This window comes from Nothobranchius furzeri, chromosome 4 (assembly GCF_043380555.1).
Source record: "Nothobranchius furzeri strain GRZ-AD chromosome 4, NfurGRZ-RIMD1, whole genome shotgun sequence".
Lineage (NCBI taxonomy): Eukaryota > Metazoa > Chordata > Actinopteri > Cyprinodontiformes > Nothobranchiidae > Nothobranchius > Nothobranchius furzeri.
Genome location: NC_091744.1, coordinates 12036293 through 12063802, shown reverse-complemented (window position 1 = coordinate 12063802; position 27510 = coordinate 12036293). Strand labels below are relative to the sequence as shown.

At 39.6% G+C, this 27510-nt stretch overlaps 2 protein-coding genes across 4 annotated transcripts in view; one reads left to right on the top strand and one right to left on the bottom strand.

The window, feature by feature from the left end:
* LOC129164243 (uncharacterized) overlaps window positions 1–1709 on the bottom strand; it is a 30259-nt gene extending 28550 nt beyond the window's left edge. For both annotated transcript variants that reach the window (XM_054743669.2, XM_054743668.2), the window contains exon 1: window positions 1285–1709. In XM_054743669.2, coding sequence (XP_054599644.1) covers window positions 1285–1497 — 213 coding nt within the window. In that variant the 5' untranslated portion in view covers window positions 1498–1709. The remainder of the gene's footprint in view (window positions 1–1284) is intronic.
* Window positions 1710–4523: 2814 nt separating this feature from the next.
* fam13a (family with sequence similarity 13 member A) overlaps window positions 4524–27510 on the top strand; it is an 86630-nt gene continuing 63643 nt past the window's right edge. For both annotated transcript variants that reach the window (XM_015965436.3, XM_015965428.3), the window contains exons 1-6: window positions 4524–4713; window positions 15622–15817; window positions 19053–19262; window positions 21349–21526; window positions 23891–24032; window positions 27123–27179. In XM_015965436.3, the coding sequence (XP_015820922.1) occupies window positions 4687–4713; window positions 15622–15817; window positions 19053–19262; window positions 21349–21526; window positions 23891–24032; window positions 27123–27179 (810 nt within the window). In that variant the 5' untranslated portion in view covers window positions 4524–4686. The remainder of the gene's footprint in view (window positions 4714–15621; window positions 15818–19052; window positions 19263–21348; window positions 21527–23890; window positions 24033–27122; window positions 27180–27510) is intronic.

The window sequence follows — 27510 nt, the reverse complement described above, 5'->3', positions numbered from 1 at the left end:
GTGTGTGTGTGTGTGTGTGTGTGTGTGTGTGTGTGTGTTCTCGATCCCCAGTGAGTCGTGGAGGATGGCTGCTTATACTGAGCCAGGATTCTCTGGAGGTTTCTTCCTGTTAAAAGGGAGTTTTCCTCTCCACTGTCGCTTTATGCTTGCTTAGTATGAGGATTGCTGTAAAGTCATTGACACTAGTCAGTGACTTGATGCAATTTGCTGGGCTCCTTATATAGGAAACATTTTTTCTGATTGGCTCAATGAACTGACCTGAATTGGAATGTTTATTACGTGAAATGCCTTGAGAGGACTCTTGTCGTGATTTGGCGCTATATAAATAAACTTGAATTGAATAGAAGAAAACTCCCCAGTCACCACTAACTATCCTGTTTATTTATTGCAGATGGCTGCACTGATTATTTTTACATGATTTGTTCTGTAAAAGTTGGTATTTTTGGTAGTCTACAGTTTTTTTTTGTCAGTTTAAATTACAATTACAGAGGTAATTCTAAAATATTATGGATCATGATAAAGATCTATTGGAGAGGGGGGGGGGGGGTTCAAAGGGGGCCTCGCCCGGGGAGTAATTCCATGTAGAACCGCCACTGTGACCAGGCTGTCACCAATCATCATGCCTGCAAACAGCTGCTCTCGTTTCTTTCTGTCTGATTCTTTGATCTGGTTCACTTCTACAGCAGTCTGTGTCAGAGCTGTGACAGTCATTATGTCCTCACAGGAATCTGAGTCCTGCTCCATCACTGTGTGAACTTTTTTTCCGTTTTCACTTTGGCTGCTTTTACTCCTGCATGCTATAGCAAAATGATTCTCTTTGCCACATTTTTTGCGTTTTTTTCCATATGCTGGGCATTTTGCTTTGAGTCTTTCATGTGCTCTTCCACAAAATCTGCATGATATCTCTTTATCTAGTCTTTTTCTCTCTTTTTGTTTTACTGCATGCAGTTCCTCCTCAGCCTGTCCCGCTATTGTTTTGTTGTATTCTCTTGAAATCTCCATTGCTCTACAAATATCTAGACATCTGTCTAATGTGAGGTTCTCTTCTCTGAGCAACCTTTCCCTCCAGCTGGAGCTGTTTGTGCCACAGACGATCCTGTCTCTAATCAGTGAGTCTTTTAATTGTCCAAAGTTGCAGGTGCTCGCCAGCAGCCTCAGGTCTCTAACATATTTATCAATATTCTCTCCAGGTGCCTGATTGCGTGCAAAAAATCTGTATCTCTCCACAGTCTCATTAACTTTGGGATTGCAGTGTTCATCTATTTTTCTCATCAGCTCACTTACTGCCACTCTTGCCTCAGCTCCAATCAGCGTGCCACAGAGCTCTCTGCCCCGTTCCCCGATCAGATAGTAAAACAGCTTCACTCTCGCCTTTTCCTCAGCATCCGGCAGAGCTAGTTCCGTGTAGAGTGTAAACTCTTCTTTCCATGTTTTCCACGCCTTAGACAGGTTCACTGCATCCATGCTCCACTGTGCGGGTGGCTTTAATCCATCCATCGTAGCCGCCGCTGCTCGCTGCTCATCAGCGTGCACCTGCTGTCCTGAGCCGTTAGCACCTCCGAGGCTAATTAGCCTAGCTGGACACGTCGGTACCGTCCACTCAATCTTTCTTCATCCGAGCGCGGTGTGGATCTCTCTAGACCCCGCTGACACCATGTTTCATCTTGTTCTCTCTATAAATTCCACAAGATGCTCAGTTGACTTTTCCTCGTCCGAGGCAAACCTTTATTGAACACTCAATAATCAGACATGTGTGTCTATCTCTCACCCTCCGGTGTTACACTCTCTAGACTCCGGGCGGAACACACGATTAAGAGCAATTCTCATTGCTACAGGCGGTGGGTAATTCCTGAGAACAGACGAGCAGGAACCTTCAGGACTCAGTAGATCAGAGCTGAACTGGAACGGGCAGACAAGATTAAAACTGAACATCGAACTAGACTGCGACTGGCTAGTGTTTACCCAAGATGCGAGTATCAACCGGCACTGGAGTTGTGTCACACCACTCCTTAAGTACCCCTGGCCCTCTGATCAGGGAGATCAGGAACAGCTGGCTCTCCGACACGCCCACCTGTTAACACAGAACTGGGACAACTGCAGTGTATTAAGTGAAATGGATAGTGAGCAGGGCAGACCGTTACAAGGATTGGTGCTGCATCTGTAGTGATGCGGGTGTTGTACTGATCTGTTGTGGTGAAGAGAGAGCTGAACCAGAATGCAAAAATCTCGATTTACCGGTGTTACCAACACTCACCTATGGTCACGAGCTCTGGGTAGAAGAACGAGATCACAGATAGAAGCAGCCAAAATGAGTTTTATCCACAGGGTGTCTGGGCTCTCCCTTAGAGATAGGGTGAGCAGCTCGGTCATCTGGGAGGGGCTCGGAGTAGACCTGCCTCCACATCAAGAGGATCCAGCTGAGGTGGCTTGGGCATCTATTTAGGATGCACCCTGGACGCCTCTCTGGTGAGGTCTTCTGGGCATGTCAAACCGGGAGAAGACCTCAAGGAAGACCCAGGACACGTTGGAGGGACTACGTCCCTCAGCTGAGGAAGTCTGGGCCTCTCTGCTTAGGCTGCTGCCCCCATGACCCGACTCTAGTTGGAAGATGGGTTTAGGTTCATGTTGAAGCTGTTTATTACAGATTTGTCTTTGTTTACACTCATCTCCTGATCCAGGTTGTCTTTTTTCCCTACTGGTGACACTACAAATTGTTGAGTTTTTATGTACCAAAATAAAATAATTATAATCTCAGTTTGTCTCATGTTGTTTTTACTTTAATCGCTAATTTTTCATATTACAGTGTTCAAACATTCATTTTCAATTATTTCTCAAAGAAGTTAAATTGTAATTATCACTTTTAATATACTTATTTCAACATTAGGATCATAACTAAATAGAAATCCAGAAACCCTGTTTTAGTGTTTTTATAGTCATCATTTTATGATTAATTCAAGTTTCCTTCAGCATGAAAATCAATGTGACTTTGAAGAAGGTTAAAAACAAGAGACATGAAAGATCTCTAAATTACACACCTTCACCTTCATTTAATTAGAAGTGAAGAATATCACTGTTCAGTGCTTCAAATCGGCATAGAGATTAAACTGGTTTATGCCGCATGCAGGGGAATAAATTCTAACACAGATATGTTCGGATTCCTCCAGTCGTGTTTTGCAAACTAAGAATCAGCTGGAGTCTAATTGTGTCTAATAAATGTCGAATGTAAGATTAGCAGGTAATGCACCTGCTGTAAATGTTGTATTATGTACATCTGCAACAAAGCTGCTAAAGGATCATTAAAGCAACTGAATCCTTTTTATTGGCTTCTAAACCTTATCTGTGCTGTTTGTGAGGGTGATTTGTACCCTCGTTATGTAACACGTTCAACTGTTTTGTTTTTGATCGTTCAGCCTGTTCACAAACGGCTGTTGTTCTAACATCATAATTAGACCAAAGCACACTGGAGCACTATTCATTCTTCCTAATGAGCAAGCATGCAAGCAGGATCGTGGGTCGGTCAGACTGTTGTGAAGATATAAAACATTACAACTCAAGAGTTTCTGTTCTCTCTCTGGTATATAATAAGTGCTGTTATTTAATATCTCTGAGGCACACTGGTATAATTTATGTCAGATCTAAGCATCACCTCGTGCATCATCAGTAATCGTTGCTGGAGGTCTGTGGCCTGCAGAGCTGCAGGAACAGACTCCACCTGCAGGCGCAGGGCGTGGTCAGCTTTGGACATTTTAGCTGCTTCAAAGACAAGAAAAAAACGTTTTATATAAAATCTGACAGATGAATCATAAATAAAGATGTTTTAAGAGAATCTGAGGGTTGTTTGTGTTGTCTAGTTTGTACATTTTTAACTTTTTTATGCATTCAGCAAATATATTCATAAAGCTTTCCATGTTATTGCTCAGTGACACTTGATCCGCGACAGTTTTGTTTTTTTCTGTATAAACTGTACTGCTATAGAAATCCCTCATTATTTTTTTCGGTAAATAAGTTTAGGATTTCATGAAACATGTTATTTTTACATATTTAAGTACAACTGCAAATTCATTTATGTGTCTCTTGACTACATTTCTAAAAAAAAATGATGACATAATTATTAACACTTTTTAAAATCTTCACTCAAACAGTCCAAAAGCTAAAAGGCTCCAGCATCAAATGCTAATATTTGAAAACCTTTAAATGTTTAAAAATGACTTAAAAACAAAAAAGAAAAAGACAAATAAAACTTAATTACAAAATACTGTCTTTTTTTGTTTGTTTGTTTAAGACCAACCTTCCAGAAGTTCAGGTGGTCTCTTCTTTGTCATGTTTGGGATTTTCCTCCCAGTCACATGATCAGGCCTCTGAGCCAATGGGAGAGCTCAGCTCAGGTTTCATTTGCAGTGTGAAGAAGGGACTGAGGAGGGAGGAAGAAGAACTAATCTGTTCTTCTGAGCCAGTCTGCCGGTCCTGACAAGTTCTCCACACTCTCCCCAGTCTGGATTATCTTTGTTTTATCAGCTATTTTTGTTGTTTTTCTTGGTTTGGGGGACTTCTAAATGGCAAAGATGAGAGGAGTTTCCACCACTGAGAAGGGATCAAGAGTTTGTCCTGAAACAGAGTGAAGAGAGGAGGAGGGAGGCTGATTTCCTCTTCATCTTTAAGCCTCTGCAGGAGTTTCGAAGTGGAAGAATGGGGGCTGGAGCGATGACCATCTGTGTGAGTAAAAGCTCAGAAAGATATGTGTGATTTAACGCCAGACATGTTTAAAAGGGCTGTGCTTCCTACAAATTTTAATTTTTACATCAAAGTAACTTTCATCAGCAGCATCAAAACAACCCTACTATTAAAGAAAATAAGAAGCTGTTTCCACATCCACGGCATGAGTCATTTACCTACTGCACATTTTTCCTCTCAGTCACTGGATGAGGTCAGTTTCTAAATAAAACCATCCTTAGACTCAGAGTTTGTCTTTATGTGCCCTCATTTATTTACTGCAGGATAATACTTCCTGTTTGAGCAGCTGCATTCAGCTCTGCAGCTCCTTTCTGTGATGCCTGTGTGGAGCTGAAGCTGCCATGCTCCAGTGGCCCACCCACATACTGTAGAAGAGAGGGGTGAGGAGGGTGAGGAGAGGGGGGAAGGCACATGCTGGGGCTTGCTATTCACTTTTTAGACCAACAGTACAAGACAGGATCAGATGGGCCAGATCCTGTTATTATTTCAGAGTTTAGTCTCTTGAACTTTAAAAACTGTGATGAGTTTCCTCACAAGACAACAAAAGTGAACTTAGCTCCTATAGAAGTAATTCAGAAGCTGAAGTGTGAAGTCCTAAATGTGGGGGAGGGGAGGATGAGGCATTGATCCAGAGGATGAACAACAGCAGGAAAACAATAGATGGAACTCTTTGGTTTCAGTTAAGACGTGATTTAAGTGTTTTTCTGTTTACTTTTACAGCAAATTTGTGACAAAATCACTGCTGTTTTGAACACACACCGGACACTTTATTAGGTACACATGTTACAATCACCTGAGAGCAGTTCAATGCAGAGGTGGTGAAGACGGCCTGCTGAAGTTCAAACTAAGCATTGGGTCACAACGCTAACCTTTGGGATGTAGTGGAATGAGAGATTGTGAATCACAGTCAACCTTGCCATTCTGTCAATAGAAAGCCAACTAGCCAAACAAGTTCACTTTTCTGATATCGTAAGTGACTTTGCAAACAAAAGGCCCGTCAGTGGGCATTTACTGCGATGTAAATACATATTTACATCTTCTGTACATCTTCTGTTCTTAAGGCTGTCTATATAATAAGAACCAGAAGCCAGTGTCAACTTTATTTTCATATTGCATTAAAACAAGAATTCTTTTCATTTCCAATGTGCCTTCTCATTACAGAAGTAATGGAGCCTATTTGAATTCATTCTGAGTGTAAAGTTGTCTCCTGTTTAAGAATCAATATTTGGAAATCAAATTTGCACGTGTCAGGGTTAAAATTGTTGCTTCATAAACTAGATGTAGCTTAGAGCTTAGAGCTCTACTAGTTAGTTTTAGAGATAAGGTGTGAATTAAGTTTTAGTTAAGGATAGGGCTAAGAGTAGACTGGCTATGGTTAGAGTTAAGGTTAGGCACAATCCAGTCACTAAAATGGAGAGAGAGAGAGAGAGAGAGATAGAGAGAGAGAGAGAGAGAGAGAGAGAGAAAGAGAGAGAGAGAGAGAGAGAAAGAGAGAGAGAGAGAGAGAGAGAGAGAGAGAGAGAGAGAGAGAATCTGTTGAAGTAAAGATTTATTCTCTTTAAGCCATCTTGGCACCATCTGTTAGGTGACTGATCACATGACTCATTCCTCTGAGTCACAAAGAAGAAGAAACCAAATAAAAAATCTGCACCTTCTATCTAATCCCCAAACATGTAGATAAACTAATGTGATGCTAGAATAAAACCTAAGTCTGTCATTTCACTGCATGTCAGTCCAGTTGTTTGAAGCAGTGAACCAAGGATGAACAATGTGTTGCCATGACGACAAAAGGTAAAACTCCGTCTGCAGTAACTGTGGACGTGGATGTGATGCTGAATCAACAAGGAACATGCCAAATAAACCTGTTTCTATGATTTAACTACTACTACAGTCTACTGACTGTGCATTCCAAATATGAGTGTAAAATATGCATCATGGACCAAGCTACCACTAGGGCTGGGCGATATGGCAAAAATAGAATATCACGATTTTTCCAATATTTTATCACGATTTCGATTTTATCACGAATTTTTATCCATGAATAGCATAACTTCAATTGCGTATTAAAGAAGAGAAACATTGAATAAATAAACATTTATTCATATTAGGGATAATCAGCACGGTGCTAACACACTTATATTTTAAACTCACACCAGAGATGATAAAAGCCCTGATAGAAACAATTACAAAAATCAGTTTTTCTCGTTTTTCAAGTTACTTAACAAAAATTAAAATCGTATTTAAAGTGCAAACATGTCAATTGCAAACATATTGTGCAAACATTAACTTGTTCAAAATACTATGTAGCTCCCAGTTGCTCATGTAGTGGATAGTTAAGCTCATATACGGCTCTGATGTGCGGCTGGACCAGAGATCGCTTGTGGTAGCAAATAACTGCGCATTCTGAATATTTTCTGCAACAAGTCTCTAAATAAAGTAAAAATTTCCAGTGCAGATTGGAGACAACCCATAGAAGCACTGATTTGATCTCATTTCAGAGAAAAATAGAACAGGTTAGATGCACCTAATAAATAAAATTACTAACAAACTCAGGAATCTTTCTTTGCTTCACTGTTCTGGTGCTGAAAATATCACTAATGTGGATCAAAGGAGATACACAGATGAATGCACCTCTTATTATTTGGAAACTACATTTACTGCAGCTGGCAGAGGCAGAGATTGTTTCTATAGATACACAGAATTTACAGAATCATTTTAAATTGTAATAGGGGAAGACTGCAGGAGGGAGCGGTAAAATACAGCAAAAACAAGAAACTACGAGTCTGATGAAACCCGCTGGTTTTCCATCAGGCAGTCACGGGGCAGCTCCAGCGACCCAGTGACCGAGCTCAGTCCGGCTCGGCAGAGGGTGAACGAGCCGAGGCGACGTCGTGCTCTGCTTAAGAAGAGGTGTTATTTTCCTGCTTCAGAAGAAGCGTCCAACGTGTTTTTACGCTTTCTCCGAGACATGTCACGTCGCTAAGTTGTTAGCGCCGCGCGTTAAGGAAACCCTGCGTTCCTCTTTGGAACGAAAACCTCATTGTCGCTCAGCCATGGCCGAAGCCATGTTTGTTCACACACAAGTGAAAACAAGCGGGGCACTAATATATTACTATGACTCACTCTGATTGGTTAAGGGTCAAACAAAGGCGTGTCATTCGCCTGAGGTAAGTTCCATTTTCATTCAGAGGCAGAAATTCAACAGCAGAGCTGTGAAATGTGATAAAAAGGTCTCTCAAAAATGACAGACCTTCAGATGTGTAGATCGTAAAACGGTCTAAAATCGTCATATCGCCCAGCCCTAGCTACCACTAATGTCATTTGTCCAACCATGTGGAATCCATGCTTCCTCAACTTTACCAAGATTCCCAGTCCCTGCACTGGCCACACAGCCCCACAGCATGATGAAACCACCACCATGTTTTACTGTAGGTAGCAGGTTTTTTTCTTGGAATGCTGGGTTCTTTGTCCTCCTTGCATAACGCCCCTTGTTGTGCCCAAATAATTCAGTTTTAGTTTAATCAGTCCACAACACCTTATTCCAGAATGAAGCTAGCTTGTCCAAATGTGCTTTAGCAAACCTCAAGCAGCTTTGTTTGTGCTGAGTGAGGAGAAAAGGCTTCCTCTGCATCACTATCACTGTCACATACAGCACCTCCTTGTGTAAAGTGGACCGCATAGTTGAACGATGCACAGTGACTCCATCTGCAGCAAGATGGTGGCGTAGGTCTGTGGGTTGACTCTGACTTTTCTCACCATTATTCACTTTTGTTTGAGATTTTTCTTGGTCTGTCACGTCGAGCCTTAACTTAAACTAAACCTGTGGTCTGCTTCAATATGTTCCTAAATGGTGGCGTGCATGGTGGCGCAGTTGTTAGCGCTGTTACCTCGCAGCACGAAGGTCGCAGGTTTGAAACTTGGTTGCAGCCTTTCTGTGTGGAGTTGCGTGTTCTCCCCATGCATGCGTGGGTTTCCTCCGCGTCCTCCGGTTTCCCCCACAGATCACAACATGCCCTATATGTTATAAATTGTAAGTCGCTTTGGATAAAAGCGTCTGCTAAATAAACATAAACATAAATATGGAAACAGACAGCTGACATTTCTGAGACAGCTTTCTGTCTCCTTCCCCTAAACCATGATGGTGAACAGTCTTTGTTTTCAGGCCCCCTTGTTATGAGTGTTAATTACATTTAATTAAGGACCACAAGAAATTAAAATTTCGTATCTAGTATGAAATCCATCTTGTGGCCCACTGGTTTATTTAATCAGAAGATTGGTACTTTTTAATGCAGGGATTTAGATGACACCCTTGCATTAACTGAGAGACAAGAGAAGAGAGCGAGACCTTCAAACGTTTAAGATGATTTATTACTAAATAATTTTAAACAGTTTAACAAGACTGACTCAGCTAATGATGGATGTTCTGTTTGAATGAGGCGTGAGGTGGTTGGTGTGTGTGAATGAGTGTTATTCAGAACCCAAACAAAGTCTGAGTGGGAGATGATGTTTTGCTCCTAACTGATCAGAGTTTGAGACTCGTGGCCATAAACACATGAGACGCCATTTATGTCGCATCCACATACCCTCAGTGAGACCTCCGTACAGATCCAGATGCCAGGTCCACAGACCCTCCTCTGGTACTGGAGCCAATGAAACAGAGTCGACAGTACGACAAACCAGTCTTTGGATAGTCTCCAGGTAAAAACGACAGGTGGCTCACAGCGTCAAAAGGGGACCCTCCTTGGGTCAGCGAGTTCAGCTTTTATTCTGAAAGGTACCGTTGCTTGGTTAGTAACAAACAACAGAATTTTCCCAGCTTGATGGTTCTCAGCTTAAAAAGAGAAGTACAGATGGCCGGTCCGATACTTCACTTAGCATGCGATGAACTCCATGGGATCTTGAGAACTGAACTTAAGATGGCATTGGAACTGTTTTATCAATCTGGATGTTTTTGATTCTGGTCGAATCAAAGCTGGCAGATTTATAAACACCACAGAGACTCTGCCACACTTCAGACTAGGAAGGTTCTGATTGGATCAGCAACAGCAATGTGTCATGCGGCTGTTTACCTTAACGTGGGTCAGCGTGTCTAGTGACTAGATTAAATCATATTACTTATTAAAACATATTAATCATAATATTGTGATTTCACAGATCGGTCACATTGTATTATTGACTAACAGTTGTTTTGATTAGCTTTATTGAAAATAGAGTTCTTTGATTTAATAAAAGAAGAGTCTCTTCATCTTCTGTCTTCAATGCTGGAAAGTAAACAGTTTAGATGCGAATGCATGACCTTGAGGCTGTTTCATGCACTCTGGTGCTGTGTCAAAAGCAACTGTGGAAAAGGTTAAATAACCTTGGAGGAATAGCTCCTTCATCACGTTACACCCTTAAATACTGTTCCTCAATTGGATTAACCTCTGTATGGAGGTCAAGGGTCACTGAGCTTACCAAACCAATTCCGAGTCCCAATAATTAGTTCTAAATGTTTTGGAATCAATAAAATTACAACAGAGCCCAAATTTATGCACCTGCTTAATTTTGTTAAAACATTTATTGCACACCTTTTGTAAATCCTATAAAGTTCACCTCACTTCTCAAACATCACTGTGTGTGTCTCCTACATGATATATTTAACTGAAACAACCAACGATTTATACATAAAAATCATAAAGATTAACAAGGCTGCTCAGGTTGCTATAAACTGAGAAGTTCCAACATCTGAGAGGGGCTCACAATAGAGCTGCTGCTCCTCCAGCAGCAGCTCTCTCTTGCACAAGAGAGCTGGTTCAATGCTAATTTTTTCAGTTTGTGACATTAAAAATGGGGACTTTTTTAAACCGCTTGTTTTAGACGTTTCTTATATGACAGCATTAAAGGATGCAAACTGTGAGTTTTGCATATGTCTTCTTTAACACAGTCCCACTTAGGGTTGTCACAGTAACCGATGTAGTGGTAAACCCCGGTAAAAAAGTTGACAATAATAATAACCGTCTTGTTTTTAAAAAAACTATATTATCTCGGTGGATTACCGTGGCTGCTGTGTTGGCACGGTGACCCTTACCAGCCACCGTATCATCTGCTGAAGTTGCCGGCGGCACATGCGCACTTTGTTGTTTACAACCAAAACTTTCTTGAAGCTAAAGCTGAAATAATGGCCAAAGGAGGAGACGGCAGCGCTCAGGACATTTATTATCCCTCAAAGAAGACAAAGTGGGAAGTACGGGCATTTTTTGGATATCTGAAGAATGCCGAGGGACAGTTGATAGAAGACGGCTATCCTGTTTGCAGCACGTGCAGAAAAAGTGTCTGTGAAAGGCAGCAACGCTTCAAATCTCATGACACATCTGTGTGACCATCACCCACAACTCTACAGTCAACGCAAGGCAAGCTAACGTTAGCGTTTTAGCTAAAATGCGTGATCCCAGGATTTGGGTTGAGGGAGAATGCAACGAGTTGCTATATAAAGCAGCCGCAGCGCCGCTACCTGCATATAAACCGTGTCGCGGACACTCCCATGTTGAAATGACGCTATGCATTACGGGGCTCCCAGGGGCAGATAAGAGTTGGTCTCTCTCCGAGAATAATTATGAATTTATGACATTTTCCCAAATCAGCAAAGCTCACTGGAAGGACACAAACCGAGAACAATATTTTCCTGATATAGGGGTTATTACTCAAGTAAGGGTAAAGTATCTGATTAGAAGGCTACTTGAGTACAGAGTATCATGTGATCTAATATTTTTAAAATGATGACATTAAACAGACAAAAAATAAGAAGTTATGGGCAAATATTGGTATTTTAAAGACTAAAGGGGAAAATGTAAACAAATAAACAACATAATTACAAAATAACACGTTTAGGCTAAATTTAGACACAAACTGAGGACAATATTTCCTGACATACAAGGTTTGTTTAACTCATTCACTGCCAGCTGTTTCCTGATCACTAACGGCCTTCGCTGCCAGCGTTTCTCACCATTTTTACTGTTTTTTTAAGAGTCACAGAACATTGCACGCTAGGATGATGTCGACGCCAAAATAACCAAAACAAAGAGGAGACTCACCTCTTACATCAGGAAGAATCCGTGTGTTTTCAGCGTTATCCGTTCTTTCATAATCTGTTGTTGAATTGTGATCGGCAGATGCTTTTCCGGTTCGCACCTCACTTTTTTCACAGGAACGGTGTCGGTACAGGATCTGCTCGGATGCAAGATCGGCTCAGGGTCCTTCAACTGCCGATGACGTCAAAGTACGGCAAACCCACTCTGACAAAATACACTACACATCTTTATACTGTTGGAAAGAATTTAGCAGTTTTGTTATTAAAATAATCTTTCTTATGACGTAAGTTTGTGTTTATAATGGTATTTGTAAAATAAAACACTATATTGTATTCATAATGTTGAACTCCTCTTTGAGCACATCCCTTGAAGGATCATAGGTATTAGCAACACCTGTGAAATTGTATTTGCAGGAAAGAAGTGTGTCCCGTTTATTGAAGTATTTTGTGTTTAGAGTTTTTGACGTCTTGTCCAGTTACGCTCATAGCTGCTAGCCAAAACTCTGGAGCTTAAAGTTTTCTGGCTTTACTAAAATACCTGTCTGTACTTATTTGATTGATGGTAGTTTTACTTTCTATTAGACTCCAAATGTAATCATTTGGCACGTTTTCTAATTCTTAATTTGTAATAATGTAATCGGCGATATTAGCATTAGCATTCCTATGGGTTTTTCCATGTATATTAGCATTGCGCAAACCACTCGCTGCCAAATTGCAGCCTTTGCGATTAGAAAATCTCCTTTTGTCACAACGCAATTTAATTGCACATGCAGTAATCATTCAGCCCTAATATACATGCAGCTCTATGCTAAAAGAGTATTTTCAAAGAAGTAATGATGAATTTCTTTGTAAAAGTTGTCCATCTTTCCAACAGAAAAATTTGCCTGGACCAACGTAACGTGATAACATCGTAACGTGATAACATCGTAACGTGATAACATCGTAACGTGATAACATCGTAACGATGTTCCGTAAGGTTCATGTTCAGCCAATCAACTACTTTGACGTCATCGGCAGTCGACGGACCCCGAGCCGATCTTGCACCCGAGCAGATCTTTTTTTTTTTTTTTTTTTTTTTTTGAAGGAGTCTTTTTTTTAATTTAGTAAATTTACAAACAAACATGGCCCCTTGACAATGTTAAGTTCAAAACTTAAATTCAAAAGGAGCAGTTAATATAACATTTGTAAGTATCCAGTAAAAGAGAACAACAAGAGACAAAAGAACATGAAGAACAAGTACAGCTTTCAATGAGGGTACGGCATATATCATATAGAATTAGGAAATCACTTTGGAAGTTCAGCTAACATGTTATTTAGATTTTCACCATATTTGTTGAGTTGTTTCAGGGATTTTAAATATAATTGAAATTCTATTAAAAAACATTGAAGACAGGGGATGATTGCAAAATTCGTTGTTAATGGATAAAAAATTTGGCTAAACAGAGGATGATATTATAGCAGAGTTCTTTATCTTTATTATTGAATATAATCCCAAATATTATCATATCTTTAGTGATGTGAACTGGGAGTGGTATTTTAGTTCTGATCCACATCTCTAGCTTTTTCCAGAACAATTGTGTTTTCTGACATTCATAAAATATATGATCTATAGTTTCTATGTGATTTTCGCAAAAAGAGCAGTTGTTGCTATCAATATTAAAACGAGCTCTTAACAACTCTTTTGAAGGATAGATTGCATTCATTATTTTAAAGTGGGTTTCTTTAGCTTTCGGTGGTATAGGTAATTTTAGGTAGATAGTTCTTATTTTCTCAACAGATATTTTATCAAATTTGTAAATTATGTTATTTTTGTTTGTTTTTCCAGGAAAAAGAGATTCATTTAAGGCTGATCTTATTGTTAGATTGTTGCATTTTCTGTCAGTTAACAGAAGACCTTTAATAGATAAGATAGGAAGGATTGGAATAGAACATTGATGTTTTAGATATTCTCGGGCTTGGATGATCAACTGTTTTGGAAGTGCATTATGTAACCTGTTAAAGTCAAGCTCAGAAGCCTTAAAATTGTATCTTCTGCAGAAATTGTCATAATTCAAGAGCTGACCATCTACATCCATTAAGTGTATAATAGACCATATATTGTTATCTAACCAATCTTTATAGAATAATGATTTGTTTCGGTGCAATATAAATTGATTGTTCCAAATGATTATAGAGTGTGGTGAGTAGTTATGTACATATATCATTTTCCAATACAATAAAATTTGTTTATGGAACTCTGAAAGTTTAATGGGGAGTTTGTTTATATTGTAGTCAGTTAGGAGAAGAATTTTTAAGCCACCAATTTTATTAAAGATGTAATTGGGGATACTATACCAAAAGAAGTCTGGGTGATTTAACCAAAATTTTAACCATTTAATCTTTAGGGTGCCATTAAGACATTCAAAGTCAATGGCCTTTAAACCTCCATCTTTTATTTCTTTAGTCATATGAGCCTTTTTAAGGTAGTGTGGTTTGTTTCTCCAAATAAAGTTAAAGTTTGTTTGATTTATTTTTTTAATTAGGTAGTTTGGTAAGGCAAGGTTACAGGTTGGGTAAACTAATCTTGATAGACATTCCATTTTGGTGAGATAGATGCGACCTAGAATAGAAAGGTCACGTTGGAGCCACAGGTTAAGTTTAGAAATTCCTTCTTTAAGTTTATTTTCAAAGTTTAAGACTGAATTAAGTTTAGGGTTTTTGTTAATGGTCACTCCTAGATATTTAACCTCAGATTTTATAGGGATATTATGTATTTCTTTTAACATTGTGTCGTGAATGGCTAGAAGTTCACATTTTTTTAGATTTAGGTTCAGACCTGAGGCCTCAGAGAAGAGTTGAATCTTTTGGATGGCTATAGAAATTTGTTTAGAATCCTTTAAAAAAAGCGTGGTGTCATCTGCAAGTTGACTTATAATTAGATCAGTGCCTAGAACATTTAATTTTGCAATGTTATCACAGTTTTTTAAGTACAATGCCAACATTTCAGTAACCAGAATGAATAGATATGGTGAGATTGGGCAACCTTGTGGGATTCCAACATTAATATTAAATCTAGGGGTGGTGTTTTTTGGTAGGATGACACAGCTGTTTATGTTGTCATATAGGCCTTTAATTAAGTTGATAAAGTTGGTCACCCGAGCAGATCTTGTACCGACAGCGGCCCAAAACGATCTCCTCATATGGATGGCCTGCTTCCTGATCATGTGACGTGTGACATATGCGGATGAAGATCGGCTTCAGGGCTGAGATGTTTGTTCTCTCAGCGCGGGGACTCGTTCCGATGCTCAAACAGTAAAAAAAATGTAAATGAATTAGTTAATTGTGTGAAAATGTAGCATGTTTAAAATAAAACGCCGCGATAATACCGAAAACCGTGTTAATTTTGGTCACAATAACCGTGAGGTTAAATTTTCACACTGTGACCACCCTAGTCCCACTTTTAAAGATACGTGTAATTGCATTTAATTACATTAAATTATAAAAATTACATTTTATCATTTGCTTACAGGTTAGTCTCATAATTTTTGCTCATTCAGTTTTTCACCTACAGAGTATTTTTATATTGCGCTTCAATAGCTGTCTAAATATGCAGGTGTGTGTGTGTTTCTGAAAGTGCCCTTTTAATTAGGAGGTGTTTCCTGGTAACCTGAAATGTGTGGTAGCAACACACATACAGCCTTCCCCTGTTCCTCCTCTCCAGCACTGAGCACAAACTGTCCTGAGAGCATGACGCTGCAAACACAGGAGTGCGTTTAATTCACCGCCAGCTCAAGTGGGTTCCAGCATGCATGACCTCTCATTTATTCGCTCTGATCTCCCTGCAGCACAACAAGGCGGCTGTGCAGGTTAGGGAGGACATGAAGAAGATGGTGCAGATCCCCATCCTGAGATCCAGAGCCGTGGCAGCTAAGCACACCAAGCTGTTTGGAGTGTCCATGTTTGAGCTGCAGGAGCAGGGTCTCCTGGAGGAAGGAGTGCCTCTGGTGGTGAGGAGGATGGTGGAGTATCTCATCCAGCATGGTGAGGAAATAAGCTTAATTTACCTTCTTTTCCATTGTTTTAGTAGTTTTAAAGGTTCTGGCAAAGTTTTTACAAGATATCCATTTAACTAGGTTTCTATTTTTTTAGACATGACTAATTGTTTTAAGGATGTTGTTTCTGTATTTTGTTGAGTTAAAATCATTTAGACAAACACAACCTGCTTTAGTTGTATCACTTCTGTCGTTGCATGAGTAATCCCCACAAAGTAATGCACTAAAGAAGTTTTGACTCATTCTTGTCATGCTAACACTGTTCCTGAAGAATGAGAACTCATGAACTGTATTTTGTTTGTATTAGAAACACCATGAATGCCATTAAAGTTACAGTCAGCATACTTCAGTCTCACATCTCAGTCATTTTTGGAGTAGAACACCATAAATATTAACTCTTTCATTTAGAAAAGAAAGACGTGGAAGAGGCTGGAATCTGCAAACTTCATCTCTGTGTCCAAATGAGCTTTTCTCTTTTCTGCATCGTTCTGTGGTGCTGCTGATTGACCACTAGATGTCAGTATGAGAAAGTAAAACTGATAATTCTTTTAGTAAATATTTTATTACCTCACATTTAATCCTTGGTGATGACCGTTACGATGGTAATGGCTGTGGCTTAGAGTGGCTGGTTCAGTCGCCCACCCCCATCCAGGTCATCCTAGAACAGTAGATAGCTTATCAGGCTTTCCTCGGTAAACAAAAGTTTACAAAATCTAAAAGAGCAGCAAAATTATGTCACCAATGGTGTCCCTGCAAAGGCAAAAACGTCAAGCAGGGAATAAATAAATGTGCATCAAACACAAACATTGCTGGTCTGATGGAGAGAAATACTTTGATTTAACAAGAAAGAGCCTAAACAAAAAATTAAAAGGCCTTAGGAAACTTTAGTGGAGTCGGGTTGCTGTATTATAACACAAAAGAGATCAACGACAAACTAAAACTCAAATCTGTAACTTTTTTATGCTGATGTCATATATAGAATAAAGAGCAAGTCACCCCCCTACCTGAGTCTTACTCTTCTCCCACTTCCTGTTTAAAAATACAACAAATGCTGTTGTCTGACAGATTGAGAGGGTGGAGCCGCTAACAAACACACACACACACTAGGGATGGGTACCTTTGACATTTGAATCGATTCGGTACTAATTGCCAGTACCTAGGAATCGATACCGGTACTTAACGGTACCAATTTTCAATACTTTTGAGTGTTTATTATTTTAATTCACTTTTAAAATTAACTATATATTTTTATCAATATATAACAATATTTGATAAATATTGCGATAAATAACATTCAACTTTTTGTATTTTAACATTGTCGTTGTAGTTTTATAAGCTGATAATTAAACTGAAGCAAACATCTTTTCTGTGAACTAAATTTACAGTGTATCTTCATTCCTTTTGCCGTCTTTTTCCATTTGATTTTTCCTACTGGGAAGTTAGAATTTCCGAGGAGAAAGCGAACGCACCATTAGCTGATAACAACGGTGGCAATGGAAGCTAACATATCAGGCTAACTTTATCTTTAACAGTTTATTTAACTGCTGGAGCAGATTTAAATGATGATGCCTCACACTTAGATCGTTGTCACTGGTTTCATCTTCACCCAATCACCCGTCGCATTTAGTAAAGTGAAGCCAAACTTTAGTGCGCGTTCATGTTCTTCTAGTCGGAAATTCGGAGTTCCGAGGAGAAAGCGAACGCACCATTAGCGAAACGGAAGCTAACATATCAAGCTAACGCTATCTTAAACATTTTATTTACCTACCGGAGCAGATTAAGATGAGGATGTCTCACTTAGATCGTTGTCGCTGGTTTCATCATCACCCAGTTACCCATCACATTTAGTGAAATGGACCCAAGCGTTAGCGTGCGTTCTTCTTTCTACCATGCTGCTCTGTTTACAACTCGCTTGCAGGGACCGACGACATAACGCTCTTGCGCATGCGCAGCTGTCTAGGCAAGTTCTCGTTATGAAGGACGGGTACCGAAACGAGGCACCGTTTGAAATGACGTGAATCGGTGCTCGGTCGGTACTATGGAATTCGTTCGGTACCTTAAAAAGTACCGAATTCGGTACCCATCCCTAACACACACACAGGTACACAACGGCATTGTGACATCATGTGGTACCAGCTAACATCATAGGGTACTTTCTAGCCAATGACGTTGGCAGATTTCAGTTCAAATTTAGTGCAGTTTTGACCTGAAGAGAGCGCAACACTGAGAGTTTTAGGCAGAATATTTAAATTTAACTAGGATGCACTAAAGTACCAAAATATTGACTACATGTGTCTACAGCATGATTAGAGACTCGTGTATATAGTTTATCAGCAAAAAAAAGTTTTATTTGGGGTGACTTGCTCTTTAAGGAAGGTATCACTTCCTGATTTAGGCCCATTTTGGTTCTTTGTTCTGTATAGGACAAATAAAGGAAAGAGATATAAATAAATAAACAAACAAAAACACAAATAAATAAAACTAAACTCTGTGAGACTTGGCCTCTCCTTTACAACGTTGTGTATAAATACTAATATATGCATACAATACTGTATGGATTAGGGGTGGGGGGTCAAAGGTTGGACCAGCTGACTTATAACCATAAACCTTTGCCTCCCTTGGCCCCCGCTTGAAGGCACCCCTGTCTACGCCCCTGTCTACGAGCTTGAAATTTAATCAATGGTTTCACCCAACACACTTTCAATCAGCAGCATTGGGGTTTTTCATATTTTTTGTTTAAATAAATTTTTCAACTGCATTTTATAGCAAAAAAATGTTCTAATCATGTATTTGTTAGGGGGAAGTTACAAATAAGTTTAGATGGCACCCTGAGAGTCTACAATAAAATAATCAACGATTACTTGTCTACATTTAACTAACTTCTTTAATAAGGTGTCAAAATGGTTGAATCAAAGGTCGATACATAATTCTGTTTTCCGGTGTTTATTTACTTGAATATGTTTAAAACACATTCCTGAATGTAATCTGACCCAAACTAGATTATAAAGCATGGAATTCCTGTTAGATCATTGGTTTAGGATTTGCTTGAATTTGCTGCAAAGGTTTAGAAAAATGGAGTATTTTAGTTCCATCCTTCGTCACAGAACTGATTACACCTTTCATAAGGATCTAATTCCCCACCCAAACACATCTTATTGAATAATTGATGTAGCTTCCAGTCCAACACGTGTCACCTGTAACTGAATAGCATTTGTGTTCTGTAGCTCTGCATCAGGACGGCCTGTTCAGAGTCAACGGGAACGTTCGAGCTGTGGAGACTCTGAAGCTGCGGCTGGAGAGTGGAGATGACGTCAACCTGCTCTCTGAATCGGACCTGTGCACCGTGGCCAGTTTACTCAAACGTTACCTGAGAGAGCTTCCTGGAGGCCTGGTGGACTCAACGGTCCAGCAGGAACTGATCCGGTACTTTCAAGGTAAATGCTGTTTTCCCACTTATGTTTAACTGGTTTTGTCTGCATCTGCAGGAACTGTCTGGGGTGCAGAAGTAGTTCAGGTTTATAGCAACCAGGAGAAGCATCTAACCCCATGTTTCATGAAAGAAGAGTGTGTCGTTTGGCTTCAGATGGCCTTCAAGACCAGACTTTTCAATATAGACACAGAAGCCCCTAAGAGATTTTTGAAAAAATAATATATTTTTGTTTAATGCTGACCCCGAAAAGTGAGACAAAAATGGCTCATCAGCAACAAAAAAGGCTTTTTTCAGAAATGAAATAGAAAACTTTTTATCTCTACAAAAGAACGTTTTCACTTGCATTACGAAATTGGGAGAAAAACATGGTCAGACTAAGAAATCAAGACAGGCTTTTAAAATCTAATTCATTTTTATTTGCCTCTGACTTTAGTCTAACAACTGAGTGAGGGGTTTATGCGGATCTTGACTCATCTAAAACCCTCAGTGTGCATGTTCCCATGACCAAATCCCTGCAGCTTTAAGGTTTGAATAACAATCTGATGATATGATGTAGTCCTGCATCATGAGCTTTGAATGAGTGGCCCCCAAAATATTCTGTTATTCGGTCTCAGATATCTCTGGTTTGATCATACAAACACGTTTTAAAGGCTAAATATTTCAGAGCATGAAGAAAACCACTTCAGCTCACTAGAAATAGTTTGTTTTTCAAGTTTATCTTTTATTCTGGAACTCACCTGAAGACCCCAGTGCAGTTCTTGGTGACCCACAGTGGGGTCCTGACCCCAACTTTGGGACACACCTACCCCCCAAACTCAGTAATGTGCCCAAATTATCATCACATCCATTTATTCAACTCTGACCGAGAACATCTAAATATTTTCAGGCTCTTTGCTGCAGCGTCTGGTTTTCTGTCATCAGGATGGTGTGTGTGTGTGTGTGTGTGTGTGTGTGTGTGTGTGTGTGTGTGTGGTGGTTGGGCTGTAGGACTTTTTTTTCTGTCAGACTAATAGGCACACTTGTGAAGGAAATTCAGTTTTCTTGTCTCTGTCCATTTATTTTCCTTAAGACAGATGTGTAGTGAATTATGGGGTTTAATCATGACCAATAAGATGTGATGATTCTATATAAATATAGAATATCAAGCTGATTGATCTTTGAATGTTCAACCAGAAGAATTTAGGATTTTTTGCTTATTCAGGGACCATAAACACTTCGTATTAATTCAGACAAAGTCAAGTATATAATTTAAAAATAAACTTTATTTTCTAGACTACTTATAATACACGACAAGCTATAAACAATGATGTGTGATGGAATGTGATGTGTGGTGATGGAATGTGGAGTAGATGTTTATCAGAACCTTTGTGTCCGGAAGAAACTGAGTTCTGGGTGTAAAAGAATTAGTTGTCTGCTATAAACTAGAGAGTTGATTATTCATAGAACGGCATCAGATGCAATCTTGTTGTGTCTACATACCCTGAAGGAGACCCTCTTTTGGATCCGAGATGTCGGGGTGGTCGGGAGACCCCAAGGCATCGAAGTTCGTAGATTTACCACAATGCGACCAGGTCAGTCCAGAGATGTCTCCAGGTCACAACAAACAGGTGGACTTGTTTTGCGTCTCAAACGGATGGACTCTTAAGGAGTCGCATATCTGTGTCAGCTTGCAGCGTGCAAACGGGTTTGACTGTGCGTCAAAGAGATGTTTCAACAGAGGCTGGTTCCGAATTAGCCACTTTTGAGTGTCAGCTGGAAACTGAGTGACTTGGGCAGTCACTCTAGTTTTAAATCCAGATTTTATCATTTCTGCGAATCAGAATTTGACATGTTTTTTTAGGCTTTTACCAAACATCCCTCAGAAAACCATACCTTCCAGATACAAGCTCTTCTTGTTCTGTGGATAAAGAATCTTTTTGGATCCTACAGATGTGAGCAGACTTTTAGGGAATTTAGTCACTTTTCTATGAAACACAATTAGAAGAAGAAAGCATCTTTTTCAGGAAACGGATGACATAGATTGAAAGAAGAAAATGTAAACAAAAACCCAACACCTTGGTTTTTTTATTATTATTTTCTTGCATGAGCAGAAAGTGGAGATGCTGGTTCCTGTTTGGTTCTGAGGGACCTGCTCCAGCAGCTGCCAGATGTTCACCACAGCCTTCTGTGTTACCTCTGTCACTTCCTGACGCTTGTGGAGAAAAACCATGAAGACAACCGAATGACCGCTCACAACCTCGCCACTGTGTTTGGACCCAGTGTCTTCCAGTGAGTGGAAAATTTGTGTTTTCAGTAGAAATGAGTGGTAACCCAATTAGTGTATTGACCAGTTAAAATGACTGATGTTTACCTAACTGGTTGTGTTTGTCCAGGCTAACCAAGCAGGAAAAATGACGATGCAGCAGAAGCAGCTGCACCAACCTGCTTAACCAGCTGTAACCAGCTGTAACCAGTTCGCTGAAGTCCACAGTTTAGTTCTTTTGTTTTTAAGCACGTACCTTTTCTGCATCTAACCATCTCTGTTTTTCCTCATTCTTAAACACACAAAGAGTTTATCTGCAAAATGATAGAAAAGTCAATTTTGACCAAAATCACCTAATTTTATTCTGAGCGATGTCACGTTAAGTGAATAATACAAAGATGCATTTTTTTAAAAATGTATTTAAAAAAACAGAGTCATTTGTTTGTTTGTTTTTTAAGCTAATTAGTTGTTTATTTATTTCAAGCACTTAGGTTATATTTTGGTGAAATTAAAAATACACACCCCTCCCAAAAAAATTTTTTTTTTTAAATCAGTGCTTTACATCTCAGTTGGCTCTTTTAAGATACATTTTAGTAAATCAGATAAATTCTTACTTGTTATTCTTCAAATACAACATTTTACCACCAGCAGCACTTACCGTCTTATGCAAAGGCTGTTTAATTTATAGCACATTTTCTTGTTCAGACCGAAGAGCAAAAGAAGTTGAGATCATCCTCATAATTTTCTTTACAAATCAGTTGGCCTATAATATAAAATACAAGATAGAAGCCTGGTGTCTGAGTCCTCTGACCACACAATGGACCCAGCAGATCAGAGGTCACCTTTTTACTTTCCATCTGAAAAGAGAAACGCCTGCAAACAAACACTCCACACACTCACACTGGGATGTTCATTTGTCCTGAGTCTGATCCCGTCCACCTTGCAGAAACTCAAACAAATGCATTTATGTCATCTAATACAAACTAAGGATCAAACAGTCCTTTGATCATTTAAAAATATGAATTTACTGCAGTTTTCAGGAGCAGAATATGTAATTTCCGCTTCTGTTGTGTTAAATGAGATTATATGTACCTGTGTGTGCAGCTGGTTCAAACCTCTATGTCTCTGTTGCAGCTGCAGTATCAGGCCCTTCAGCCTCGCTCAAGTGGCTCCTCATAACTTTTAAAGGGTGTGACTTGAACTTGATTCATAGTAATGATTGATCTGACAACAGCAAAGCGAAGTAGATTAACATAACATTTTTGCAATAATTACATCAGCTTTTAAGTAAATAAAGTTTATTTAGAAAGTACTTTTCACAGAGAAAAATCACAGTGTGCTTCACAAAGATCCATAAAATCAAAAAGATTGTAAATAAAATGGTCTTCATATCAATTATGAACAACTAATCATTATTTTGGTACCAGAAATAGCTAAACGTTTTCATTGTTTGTGCAACTTTTACTTCAGATCCACTAGAAAATTTAAGATTTTTGTTCAATTTTAACCAAAATAATATTGTTTAAGTGGGAAATAGTTCTGCAAACGTACTCAAATGCATCGAAAAGAACAGTAGCACCTGACAAGACTTCTCATGACAAAGAGGAAAGCAGAAACACAAATAGGTGATTATTTTAGTCATGAGTGAAGGGTCATGTTATGGTCAGTCAGGAAGGAGGTCAGTTTGTTTCTGGCCACCAGGTGGAGCTGTAGCTTTTGATGACAGTTTAAATTAAAGCATCATGACAACAAAATGATTCAACAGTCTTGATGTTAAAGGTCCGGGGAATGCATTTCTTTACATTTGAACAGCTCTGTTCCTGATAGATGTTTTATTTGCTGCAGTGAAGCAAAAATGATTAAATACAAAAAATAAATATAATTAATCATAATTCATATTTAAAACCGTTGATTTTATCCACCTGTTAACTTGTATGTTTTATCGCTTTAGTAAATAAACAGTTGCCTGAGAGCCTCTCACTGATCGGCTAGTTTTACATCATGCATACAGTCCTGCAGCTGAAACTGGCCACTGGTGGGTGCTCCCAGTGACAAACTGGTTTGATCAGGCCAGAGCTGCCAGCAGAAACACAATCAGGTTTCACTGGAAGGAAGGCATTCATACTGTACAGCCTGTTCTTGGCTCTGCAGGCCGCGAGCGTGCTGAAGCTGTATTTACAGTACAGCCTGCTGCCAAATGTTCATCCCACACAGCTGCTCAGTCACATCACACCTGCTGCTTAGTTAGCGAGCTGGGAGGAGGTGATGGAACAGGTGGAAACCTGATTAAAATGCTAATGTTACAGCTTAGAAAGTGATCAGCTTTAATTCTAACCCCAAAATGTAAATAATTCAAAGAAACATCACATTTTCCTTTTTTTTCTTTGCAGCGTGGCTCCTGGTTTGGACGCAATAAAGGACCAAAATATCTGCAACAAGATCATGGCCAAGCTGATCCAGAGCTACAGCAGCATCTTTGAGACAGAAGCAGAAGACAGGACGGAGCAATGGCCGACAATTATAACTGTCCAGGTGCCGTTTACACCACAGAGCCAGATGATGATGGTTTTCTAAATCAGATTGGTGACCAGGAGACGGTGGAGCAGCTGGTAGGACAGCTGTGAGTCAGACATGTTGACAACCACACCGCTGTTTATCCACCTGAAGGTTTTTTTAATTCACGTTACACAACATGGAGCTAAATTCATTTCAGTATTGATCTTATATTAAATTACAGCTGGAGCAGCTTCTCTCTGGGTGGTCTTATTGCAGTTTTAATGACTGAAAACAGGATTGATTTCCTGGGTTTCTGCTCCGTTGGGTTTCCTGGTATCATCTTTGTGCTGCTTGGATTAATACTTTAACATCGGCTTCAAATAACAAACATATCATCCATCAGGAGGATTTTGTAGGAACTGACAGGTTGCTGTAGGGCAGAGGTGTCTAAACTCTTCAAAGACGGAGTCAAAATCGTCAAGCCAGAAGTTTTTGTGAGTCGCAAAAATTATTTTTTAATTCAGAAATGCAAAATGTATTTTTTTCAATGTGAACTCCTCAAAATATAAAGACAGTTAAAATCTGAACATTAAAATATTAGAGTATCAACAACATGCTGGCGAGACACAATTTAGACATGCCTTTTAAGGGGGACTAGACAGTTTTGGCATGTTTTTAGCACCCCCTAGTGTTTGTTTAGTAGAACCAAAAGCAAAACCTATCTCCTCACTGTGCGTTCCTCTTTTTAACACCTTAATCTAACAGCTGAAACGTCTCTTCAGTCTTAATTAGTGTCTACAGGAGTGATTCATCACTAAATCAAACAAATCAGCTGTGTTTGTGATCTAAAACATGCAGGAAACATGCTGGAAGCAGACTGCTGCGCCAGGTATGTCAGCTCAATTTCTAAGTCCAACAGATCGGACCGGCACTCTGAAGTTGCAAGTGCTGATCCTGGCCACAGAGGGTGGTGGGGGTCTGAGTGATATTTCATTAACCCTGTAAAGGTCATTTTAGCACAAACTGGCTCAAGAAAAGGATTTAAAAATATGAGAAAGTTGTACAGTATCCCTTTAATGCACAAGTATGTGCATTTATCTAAGCCAAGATTTGTTCTTAACGTTTTTAAAAGGCCAAGAAAAACAAAAAATTCTGTCTGTAAAACCCACTCGGTAGCAGTTGTAGGAAAAAATAACTAAATAAAAAAAAATCAAATTTCATCATTCAGGCTTTGCTTCAAATCGTGCAATTTTTGAACACTGAGCATAAAATTCATGTTCCATTGCTCCTTAAAGAGCAAGTCAACCCCTACCAGATTCTAACTCCACTCCCACTTCATGTTTTAAAAATGCAACAAATGCTGTTGCCTGGCAGACCGAGAGGGCGGAGCTGCTAACAAATACACAAACACACAGGCATTGTGACATCATAATGCACCAGTTTACATCATAGCATACCTCTTAGCCAATAGCGGTTGCAGATTTAAATTAAAATACAGTGCAGAGTTTTTACCTGACAACGGCACAACACTGACAGTTTTAGGCAGAATATTTAAATTTTAACTAAGATGCACTGAAGTGCCAAATTATTGACGACACGTGTCTGCAGCACAATTAGACACTCGTTTATTTAGTTTATCAGCAAAAAAAGTTTATTTGGGGGCGACTTGCTCTTTAACGTATTAAATCCTTGCAAAAATGTAATAATCTGTGAGTGAATTTTTAAAATGAAAGACCCAAAATTTAAACCCAGACGAAGGGATCACCAAATCCAGCACAGTGTTTGAAAACAGACACACACACATAACAGGATTTTGGCACTTGGAACCTTCTAATAACTTAGTAAATGGCGACCTCCCTCCTTCTAACTGGTTCGCCATCCGCATCACTTTCTGAGCTCTAAATCTCTCGTCCACACACAGAAAATGTCATGTAATAAAAAAAAAAAGAATAATTACTGCAGAAATACCTGAAGCCTCTCGTTGTTTACATTTTTTACTTCTGCACTTCCACATTTAGAGGGGCCCTTTTCTCTGCAGTAAATGGACGTTAACATGGTGTTGGTTGTGTGACATGTGACATTCACTGGTCATGAGATCACCACTGATCACGAGGTCTGAGCGCACCTTGGATCTGACCTTTCACCTTTTCTCTCGGCGTCTTTTTTTTTATGGTTTTAGCCTAAAACACGCCGTTTGTCCCCCATGTGATTAGGCTGTTCTGACACAGCAAGATGAGCAACAATTTTCAGTTAGTGTGTGTGTGTGTGTGTGTGTGTGTGTGTGTGTGTGTCCAGGGGTGGGGGACGGTGACCCACATGAGACCCATAGGAATCTACTCAGTCAAGAGGGATCCTCTTACACTCACATACCAGCACCTGAACACACTGACCCCCAACCTACGGTGGAGCTATATTTGATCACATCACAGATCTTTACCATCAGTGTGCAGAAACTCCACAAAGGGATTAAAGTGCATTTGAGAAAAAGGTGTCAAGGCTCCTCTAAAGTTGATGCCAAAGTTGTTTCAATCGAGCCGTCCTCATCTTAGTTTCACTCAGTCGCAGTAACATCCCACCCACCAAACCAATAGAGCACTGTGATTGGACCGCTACAGAAGTCAGTCAACAAGGTCGTCCGCCACACACCACCGAAGAAGATGCAAATACATAATTTTTCTGACTAAAGGACTAACCTCTATCTGCTCCTGATTCAAAGAAAAGCCCAATTCTGATGAGTCCAAAGTTGATGCCAAAGCCATTTTAAACAAGCCATGGCCATCTTAATTTATCTCAGTCGCTCTAACATCCCGCCCACCAAACAGAGAGAGCGCTGTGATTGGCCAGCCACCAGACTGGCCGGGGCTGCAGAGGTTCCTATGGAGCATGGCTAGACCAACATGTTGAGCAAAATCTGTTTGCATCTGCAGCTGTCTGTCTAGATTTCTACGCTATAAATGAGCTGCTATCAGTCAGGATTTGCACCAGAAGACTACAAACATTGATTCTTTGCACTAACTTAATATAATTTTCAAAGCACGCATTAGAAAACTGATTATATCATTTTGATAAAGCTTCAGTGTATCATTGCAACATGAAAAAATGCAATACTTTTCTCTGTCTCTCCAGTCTAAGGACGCTAACGTAACAGATGCACCCCTAAAGAAGTCCTCCAGCCGTCTCAAGGTAAATGCACCATATGCAAGGATAAAAATCTTTTTTCCGCTTTACAGGGACGTGCAAAACATTATCACCACTTCAGTCTTACTGCCTGTTATATAAAGCAGTGCTGCTGATGGCTCTGTGCGATCAACATGTCCCTGGCATGTTTGGGCTCTAATCCTAAAACCAGTTGAGAGCGAGTCTGTGTGAGATTATAGATGCTGTTAGAGTCAGATAACTTGAGTTTACTACGTAGTATAATCTTTAAAGTCTCAGAGGTCTTAAGTGGAACTGCTTGTAATGACATTTATTCATTAAGCTTTAGTTAGTTTTAAAAACACACGTGACAGTTTGA